The sequence below is a fragment of the Chelmon rostratus genome, chromosome 5 (assembly GCF_017976325.1).
Source record: "Chelmon rostratus isolate fCheRos1 chromosome 5, fCheRos1.pri, whole genome shotgun sequence".
Taxonomy (NCBI): Eukaryota; Metazoa; Chordata; class Actinopteri; order Chaetodontiformes; family Chaetodontidae; genus Chelmon; species Chelmon rostratus.
In genome coordinates this window covers 19,726,361-19,736,030 of record NC_055662.1, presented here as the reverse complement: position 1 = coordinate 19,736,030, position 9,670 = coordinate 19,726,361, and the positions used below count along the sequence as shown (strand labels likewise).

General features: G+C 41.3%; 1 protein-coding gene across 1 annotated transcript; it reads left to right on the top strand.

The window, feature by feature from the left end:
* Positions 1-6,930: 6,930 nt before the first annotated feature.
* Positions 6,931-9,145, top strand: LOC121607140 (glial cell line-derived neurotrophic factor-like). Its single transcript, XM_041937831.1, has 2 exons — positions 6,931-7,171; positions 8,168-9,145. Exons 1-2 carry the CDS (start codon positions 6,937-6,939, stop codon positions 8,740-8,742), a joined length of 810 nt encoding a protein of 269 aa, XP_041793765.1. The 5' UTR covers positions 6,931-6,936; the 3' UTR covers positions 8,743-9,145.
* The last annotated feature ends 525 nt before the right edge of the window (positions 9,146-9,670 follow it).

The window sequence follows — 9,670 nt, the reverse complement described above, 5'->3', positions numbered from 1 at the left end:
AGAGAGAGCTCAGCCAAATCACTTTACATGCACTTTTCTTATCACCGGCAAGAACAATGAACAAGTGGTACCAGGCACTATTAACAGTGAGGAAGTACATTATGTCGTCCACAGCCTCCACTATTAAGCAATGCAGCTTCAGCCATTACATGTTCTGCACAAATCAGCGTCAAACAGTGCTGTAGCCTGTAAATCACCTCCAACTTTTCCTCTGCAGGAACACATTTTTAACTTTGCACCCCCTGAATTATCTTAAATCATTATATTATATTACACTGGAATTACAGTGGAAGAAAAATCAAACCAGCAGCTAGAAACCAGGCTGATTTGTTAAGCCATTTTCATTTTCACTCTGCTGGTCATCTACTTAGAGTTAATTTCCTGAGCCAGACATATTCTACTCTCATACAAAATGAGAATGTAAAATCAAGCCATCAATTTACACAGAATAATTTGAAAATGCTTTTATCTAATTCTGATCCAACATTTTTGCCCTGACCCACAGCTACAGAAATTCAAAACAGATATTTAGGATCTGTGTTTTAACTGTAAAAGGCTTCAGCCTTTTTATATATAGGGCTGAAATTTGTCTCTCATTCACACCCAAACATCTCATTTATGAGTAGTACATAAACATTTATTAAATTTTGCGCAGTATAAAGTCATTGCAAACAGCTATAAGGATCATTTTAACTGTTTATTAATGTACTGGTCGAAAATGCTGCTGGTGATGAGTGACAATACAATAATACAACACATAATCATATAAAAATGTCTTCAAAGGGCAATTTATAATTGTATATCTGTATAATCATCAGACACTTAAAATGTCCTTAGATCTGCATAAAACTACATTATAGTGTGTTAAAATGTTAATATTTTCTTTATTAATGCAAATAAAGTGTCAGGATAGTATATCTTCAACATGTTAGCATGCTAGAAAGTAAAAAATCAGGAAGTAAAAAGTGCCAAAAAGAGACATTAAGAGAAGTGGAGAAGAGAATTAAGCTCTGCTACACTACAAGTTTTATCTGTTTTCTGGTGTTGTGCTACTTCATGTTATGCAGCTAAAAAAAATCACATCATGCCACTCACAATCAAAGACCTTCAGAACAAATACAGCATTAAATCAGCCTTACTGCCCCGATGCAGGGTCGTGTTCATTTCTAATCTACCTGCCTCCACCTTTCTCCACATTCATTCAGTGCCACTAATGATACGATCTCTGGGTCACAGAGGCAAAATGTGATCTGATTATTCCGGTTTGTTCACCTGCTATTATCAAGCAATCACAAAATATGACACAAATACCCAGAGCAGCACACCTCTGCAGAGGTCAGAGTGAGTGAGTGATATCTCGGCTCAGCTGCAGGGAAACTCGACATCCTCCGTGTGGACAAAAGGGAGCTGATTTCGTTTGTTCGACACACGCGCTGCAACATTTTCTCCGTCTCTGGTAATGAAATATTTCCAACAGGACGCAGACGATGTCAAACAGACATCAAATGACTTCTGGTTTGAGCACAATCCTGATAAATCTTTTTCTATGCTACCATGTAAAATTCATTTTTTTTACTTGAAATATGTGACTGGAAGGTTATCAAGAGAGGGACAAAACATCTTCTTTTACATTTCAACCATGTCCCAGGTTGGCAGCTGGAGCTTGTGATACACCTGAGAGAAACCCAACAATAATGGCTTCAATGGAGTGTTATAGGGTCATATTAGCTTATGTTACATCTAAATTAGGCTTCTAGTACCCCTCTGTTCCAATAAACGTGATATTTTAGGTTGTAAAATTTAAAAATATCTAACAGAAAGACTACATTTCAGCTACTGACAGTAAATATCTACATCAACTGCAGCCTAACAGAGACTGATAAACCAAAATGAGTTGTAGGCCAGTTTTAGTGGACATGCAAACAATAACAGATGTTCTCCTTTGGATCTAACTTTTAAAAACTTCCTGAGCACCAAACTGAGGGGAACTTCCAGGGAACTCGATAATCTAACAGCTAAAGATGAACATGACCGAAGATTAACTCACAAAAGGTTCAGTGAGACAATGAGCAGAGCCTGAGATGATGGTCACTGTGTTGCATGAATGGGGAACTCACTGGTTCCATCTCCTGGACAAACGCAAATGCACAGGACATGATGGAGAGACTGAGGGGAAACAAAGAAGAACTGCTGCATTGGCAGGTGCAGCGACGGTCCATACAAAACCTCTTCACACAACTCTGCCATACAAATAACCAATCCATCGCTCTGTTTCTATATAGGAGCAAAAACTTAATGTCATTACTTCTGGAAACCAAGAGGGAAATGCAAGATAGCTCTAAAATTATCCACTTTTCAATTCAATCAAAAACAAGCAAATAAAGCAGACTGGTGGTTTAGAAAATTGTTTCCGGGTATGAACACTATCAACAGCCTGTAGTCAAAAGCATGTTTCATGATTTGTTGGTGGAGAATTAATTTGTTCTTTCTCACCACACTGCAAAGATCATTAAAAACATCACAACAAATTGATTTTAGTCTTAATTTGCATCAGTTGCTCTGTCCTTTCAAACCACAAAAAACTTTTTTTAATCAGTTTAACATGCGAACATGTTGAAGATATATTTAACAATGAATTCCTTTGTTTTCATATTACTGCATTCATTCATCAAGTCTGTAAGTTGTTATATTTAAAAGGAAAAAACAGAAAAGATAGTAAGAATGCCACTATCATGCTCTTTAATGCTAGATATGTGTAACACAGATAATATCAGTGGTAAACAGTGTCCACTAGTGGCAGCATGTAAGTCCTACAAGCACATGTGCATGAGCAGCCAGCACATCTGGAGGCTCAATGTTTTCAACCCAGTTTCTCAGCTGCATTAGAAATGACTGGATGTGATCTTCCCCACCTGAATTTAGACGTTTTGGTTTTGAACGGCCACCCAGCCGGCAATAATGGCACACCAGTTACAAAACTGGAGACAAGCGTGGAGTAAACGCTCTTTTTGCTGAAACATCCTAACAGTTATTGACACCATCTTAATATTTGTGATCCGACTCCCAGCGGTTCAGCTCAGCAGCTCTAGTAGCCTGATCACCCTAACCCCGAGGCTCCAGCAGCACCGCCGTACATATGGTGTGGATTAATTTCTAAGCACCACTGCGGCTCCCCGAGGATGGGATTTTTACCAAGCATACAATGATCCATCCAACACTCAAATCTATAAATAGTGATAAAGTCATCAGCAAGGGAACTTCTCACTTTTGCACTCAAACCATGATAAGAACGACTCTCAGCTGATTTGGTACAAATAATGTGAGCATTAATGTATAATACTTTTTACTTTCACCAAAAATGTATATGTCCCATGACAAAGGAAGTCAAGGTTATACACCAGCTGATTTGCTAATAACTGGGCTGACATTTTTGCTTATTCCCTTACTTTTGGTAACTTCCCATTCTAAATGCTAACTTGATCCACATCCTGGATTAAGTGATTCACAAAGTGAACTGAGCCCACCATGCTTAAAGCTGACTTTAAGGACTTAAAGGTGATCGGTTTCCGCTGCCCCTGAGCCAGAGCCCTGCCAGTTGCTTGAGGATGTTCACAAGCTGACTGGAAATAAAACAAGACCGAATGTCTGCAGCCAGGCTCTGTGAGGCTGCACTTAGGCACAGCAGTGCTCTGAGCTAAATGCTAACACAGGAATATGTTTACCATCTTAGTTTAGCACATTAACATGCTAACATTTGTGAAGTAGAATTACACACATAAAGCTGAGGCTGATGGGATTGTCATTCAGTTTGCATGTGTTTGGTCATAAACCAAAATATTGGACACCTTTAAATTTTGACCTGATGATGATGCTAGATGAAAAATCAGGGGATCACCAAAGTTATAAGGATAGATTCTCTGGGAAATATAAACATTTATACTACATTTTGTCCTTCATGTGGACAATCCATCGTGTAGATGTTGAGATATTTCTGTGAAAACTTCCTCACAGTGGCGCTAGAGGAGAAGTCAGGTGATCATCAACGTCATCAGGATTCATCCTCTGGGAATCATGAATATCTGCACTAAATGTCATGGCGATCTATCCAGAGATATTTCAGTCTGGACCAAAGCGGGGGACCGACCAACGTTGCCACCCGTAGAACCCCGAGCTCAGCTACAAAAAAAAGGGCAGATTCTCCTCACCTCGATGCACGAGATTAGAACACGTGTAGATGTAGAAAACAGGACTACACAACACATTATCTCCCTGTCAGTGCAGAGAGTCAGGATATTCTTTTTTTCTGCTAATTACTACACCGGCAGCCATGTCCCAAATCAGACGTCCATTCCAGCTGTCAGCGGCTCTCTCCCATAAGCCGGTCTGGGGCTGCAGTTTCACGCTGGCCGATAATGACGGGTGAAATGACCCTTGCAATTAGCCCGTTACATGAGAGTCAAACTGAGCCCCAAAAACGGCTGACAGATTCAATTGCCGATCAGCCCCTGATTAGCCCTCATGCCTTGCAAGAAGGGAAATGGACATCTGTTTGGTGTATTTGCTGTAATTGCTTGAGGATGATGTATTTCCATACAGTTAAGTGAGCGAGTCAGTGGGAAGGGAAGCCTCTTCTGAGTGATTAGTAGGCTAACTTCTAAAAACACAAGAGGAAGACAACTGGTATTCTGTATGATATATACTGGAGCATATTTGGATGCTCAAGTGGATTTGCATGGTAAAATGATTACAATACAATATGGCTAACATGTGTGCGTGCACTGACACAAACATGATTCATTATGAAACACTACACTTCAAGGGTGCATGGACCAGCATGGATGTTTATAAAGATATATGTATTTCACATGCACCTAGTAAAGATGGGGAATTAACTACCTTAGAGGAAACAGCTTTATTCAGGAGAGCAAGCAGCAACATTTCTCTTCTTCCTGGAAAGATTTTGCTGGGGGAAAACGTTTGCGTGCTCCAGAACAGAACAGTGGTGCATTTTATCCACAATAATCACTGCCGGTGAACAGAGAAAATGAAGGATATGGCTGCTTCTTAAGAACAAATGTGTCTTCTCCTTGTTAAAAATAATGAACAGCACAAAGTGGAGAAGTGGAGGTCTGCACATTCAGACATTCAGTGTGTGACAACAACAACAACAAAAAAACCTGAACTGTCCTCTTACAGTACTTCTTGATTTATAGAAGACTAAATCTGAGGAATTAAATTTGCTATCCGAAACAGTGATGGCAGTCTCTGCTTTGGCCATTTCCATATAACTGAGCTGGACCTTGTTCCATCTGGACTCTGACTCATGTGGTATACGTTGTCATAGATGCATACTATTTGCTCTGCTTACCCTGAACAAAAGCTCTTAAAACATTACAGCTGTGTGAGCGCACTTAGTTTTGCTGTGGCTCACACTAAAGTGAAATAAACAACTTTTAATAACTGCTCTTGGAAGGAGAGCGTCTGACCGGCAGGCACATGAACTCTCCGGATCACTTTCACTCATCTTTGCACTGGTTTCAATCATTAAACATAGTTTCGCCCACATCTCTGCCTTGTTATGTTAAATTACCGGAGGGACAGATATAAATGACAACATATGATTATATAAGATCGAGTCTCAGCAACATTGTAGCATTTAATATGGAATTATGGAATTATTCAGCAAAAAAAAATTACTTGAAAGTTGTTCTTGTTCTTATTTTGCATGCTCTTGTGTTTCCACCCTTTGAGCTGCTGGAACTGTAACTTTCTCTTTGGAGATTAATAAAGTATCTATCTATCTATCTATCTATCTATCTATCTATCTATCTATCTATATCTATCAGAAAACCTTGACACAATGCACAAGGTACTCCAACACAATTTAAAAGTAGCCTATACTAAAAAAAAACAATGTATCACTGAAACAGGAACTGTCAATCCCTGCATATAGTATATACTTAACAGGTCTTTCAAATATTCTTTTGCACATTTTTGCAGTGCCAAAAGAAATGTAATAAAATGTCACCTTGCTTTACACCTTTCGCAAAACTCTAAATAATGTTTTCTACTGGCAGGAGTCCTCAAGTTAAACATCCAGTTCCTGTAATGGATATCAGCTCTGAACCCCTTGATGTTAAATGTCATCTGCTCATTAACTGCATAACAGCTTGATTTCAGGCACATTGTGATTTCAAGTAGCAACACAATCTATTCGGTCTGTTTTGACTGGCTGATTAGAAACATGTTTCCGTCCAGTATCAAGCAAGCATGAAAAGGCAGGATGAGGAGTCTGGAGGACTGCGAGCGGAAAGTGTGAAACTCCTCTCTCCCTCTCGGCCATCTGAGCACACAGACTGAGCCTCTTTCATAACAGAGCTCCTCCACCCGCACCAACTCTGGACCTCGAGTCCAGTCGTGAATTTGGACTCCATCCCCGCGTGTAGTGTGCGTATGGGTGGAGACAGGCAGAAACAGAGGATGGACCGTCAGACGTCAGCAGCAGACCTCTCCCTCTCCTCACGGCTCAGTCAGGATTGATGGTGAGTGGGGATGAGCAGGAGTCGCTGCAGTGTGAACCCTGGTGAAGGACAAAAACTGGGACTACATTTTGCCTTCCGAGCGTCGCTGGATCCGCCGCTTTCTAAACAACTTCAGTGGGAAGTGCTGGCTTTGCATTTTGCGCGTCTGCCTTTGGTTTCGTGTCTCTTTGGATGTTGCGCCACGCTGCAGCCAGCTGGCATGTGAGTGATAGCGTGCAGTTTACACACTGATCCTCAGCATTTCCAGTGGTGGTAGGAGCCCGAGCTGAGGAGCGCGCCGCACCTCTTCCTCTCCAACTGCTGAACGTCTTCAGTATGCTCTTGATCGCGTTTGCCAGATGATACCTGTTGATTTTGCGTCGCGCCATGTCCTTCTGTCGGACTGAAGTGGACAATGAAGTTATGGGATAGCCTGACCACTTGTTTGATACTGCTGAGCGCTGTGCACGCCAGCCCTCTGCTCCGGGGCCCGCTGCAGTCCACGTCCACCAAGCGACAAGGGCGCGCCGCCGAGAGTCCCCTGGAGCTCCCGCCGGTTCAGATCCGCCTGTCCGTCACTTCCCCGGGCATCGGCCGCGCCGAGGCGGCCGCAGTGGACTGGGAAGAGACGCTGGCCGGAGCAGAAAAATGTAAGAGCCTGGGGTTTAGTTTAGAGCGTCAAAGTGCCAAAAATCACCCGAAGAAGTCATTTTCACCCAGCTTGCGTGCTGAGTCATGAATTCTTTTGATTTCTTAAACAAATAATGGCATTGTTACGCGTCCAATAGAGAAAAAAATACTTCAAATTGAAAACACGTGGAAGTGGCCGCTCTATTGGAATATTTTCACCTCAGAAAAAATACATTTAATACCAAACAATTTATTAACATTGATATATTTAAGAGTGCATAATCCAGTAAACATTTGCAATAATGTCTTATTAGCACTTAGTCCTGCTTCATTCAGAGCTGGTGGTGTTTTTACTCTCTTCATCCCTTTCCCACTGTGTAAAACTGTTTATTAGTCTTTGACAGAATTAAATTAAAGTATGTAGGCTGGCATTAAGGATTATTTTTATTCTTGACTAATATGATTATTTTCCTCATTGTTTGGTAAATATTATATTATAAACGTAAAAATACAACAATTTCCTAAAGGCCGAGGAGACGTCTTCACATTGCTTGTTTACTGTCACAAAGTCCAAAAAAAGCAGGAAATCCTACAACAAAGAAGTTTATAACCAATCATTGCTCTAAAAACATGACTTAATTAATAAATCGTTAAAATAGTTGCTAGTAGATATGCATTCAATCCACTAATAGATTAATTATTTTAACCCTAGTGGTATGTCCCACAAGGCCACATGCAAGCAGTTGCTGCTGTTTCTTGAATGCAACCAGTCCACTCATACAACTGTGCGGTGCATAAATAAGAATGGGATCCATTTGTAACTGGGATGAATCAGTTCAGATGGAATTCCTCTGCAGAAACAAAACAATGTGTACCATTTCTGCATTTGCATGTGTAGCTCTGATGACACAACGCTGCATCTGTCCAACAGCGAGTGATGAGTTCAAGTGAAACAATATGTGCTGCCCAGTGTGATACCTCCCCCTAAGAGTGCCATTTCTCTTAATGTGTTTCAGACACCATGGAGGAGCCCCCCCTAAACGAGTTTGAAGATGTGGTGGACTTCATCAAAGTGACCATCAGTAGAATACGGCGCTCCTCCTCGTCCACCGTGTCCTCATCTACCTCCTCCTCCACCACCTCCTCCCCGTCCAAAGCAAATTTAAGCAGCAGGACTCGACGAAGGCCTGAGAGGAAGAAGGGGGCAAGCCAGCAGAGTGGTAAAGGAGGAAGAGGAGGAGCTAGAGGGGGGAAGACAGGGAGGAAGGTTAGGGGAGGAGGTGGTATTGGACGAGGACAGGGCTGCGTGCTCAAACAGATCCACCTCAATGTTTCGGACCTCGGTCTGGGCTACCGCTCCAGCGAGGAAATGATATTCAGGTACTGCTCTGGGCCCTGCAGGAAGTCCGAGACCAACTACGACAAAATCCTTTACAACCTCGCTCACAACAGGAGGCTCCCTTCCAAAGACACGCCCCCTCAGGCTTGCTGTCGGCCAATAGCGTTTGACGATGACCTCTCGTTTTTGGACGACAACCTCGTCTACCACACCGTGAGGAAGCACTCTGCCAGGAAATGTGGTTGTGTGTAGGGAGTGTGAGCTGCTGTCAGGTGCTGTGTAATTTTACATTCACTCCCACTTAAAAGCATGATGTTGAGTGTCTTTTCCTCTGATTTTCTTCGCTGTGAGGAAACGTTCTGGCATTATATGTGGCCGTATATGACCTGAGCCCATTAGTAAACACGGAGGGGAGGTGGCATCAATACAGGTTTCACCCCAAAGCAATGATTCAGAATGATCCTCCTCTTCTCCTCCTTAGCTCAATCACAATATCCACAATTTCCTTGACACCTTACATTGCTAATGTGTTCAGTGTGATTCTAAATGTTTCCATGGATACACAACCTAAAGGACTGACACCAATCACACACAACGGATGGTTCAGCAGACTCATTTTGTCTACTGTATAGCACATATGTTACATGGAAAAAGTTATACGATACATATGAAATGTATTTAAGAAATCTTGAATTTATTAACTTATTGATATTTATTTTGTTTTGATAATGTTATTTATTGCTGTGATGTGATATCTCAGAGTGTGCCAAAGGTTTAAATCAAATAAGTTTATCTTTTATCTTTTACACATCAGGAACTTATGCTAATGGTGCTCTGTGGAGTTATGTGTGCATTCACTGTTTCTCACCAAAACTTATTGTGTGTATTCTAATCCTAACAAATGTGTTGAATGCATTTCCTCATAAAGCATTTGCAAAGCCGATTTTTAAAAATATCTATCTTAAATTTCCAGAAATATGTATCTCAACATGCTCACTTTCAAAAACATGGCTCCATGGTGCACCAGTGGTCAAAAACTCCACAGGAGACCTTTAAAGGAAATTGTTCCATGTAGTATCTTAAAGGTTGTGCCGTGGTGTTTTCTTTTTTAAAGTTGCATTCAGCGTTTCTCACCTAAACACATCGTTTCTTAAGGTCTAACAAATGAGTTGAATACATT

What these genes read in the sequence shown, in the direction of transcription:
- LOC121607140 (XM_041937831.1), top strand. Translation starts at nt 6,937, where the DNA reads ATGAAGTTATGGGATAGCCTGACCACTTGTTTGATACTGCTGAGCGCT. An exon ending in GCTGGCCGGAGCAGAAAAAT is followed by an intron (nt 7,172 to 8,167) that starts GTAAGAGCCTGG and finishes AATGTGTTTCAG; the next exon opens with ACACCATGGAGGAGCCCCCC.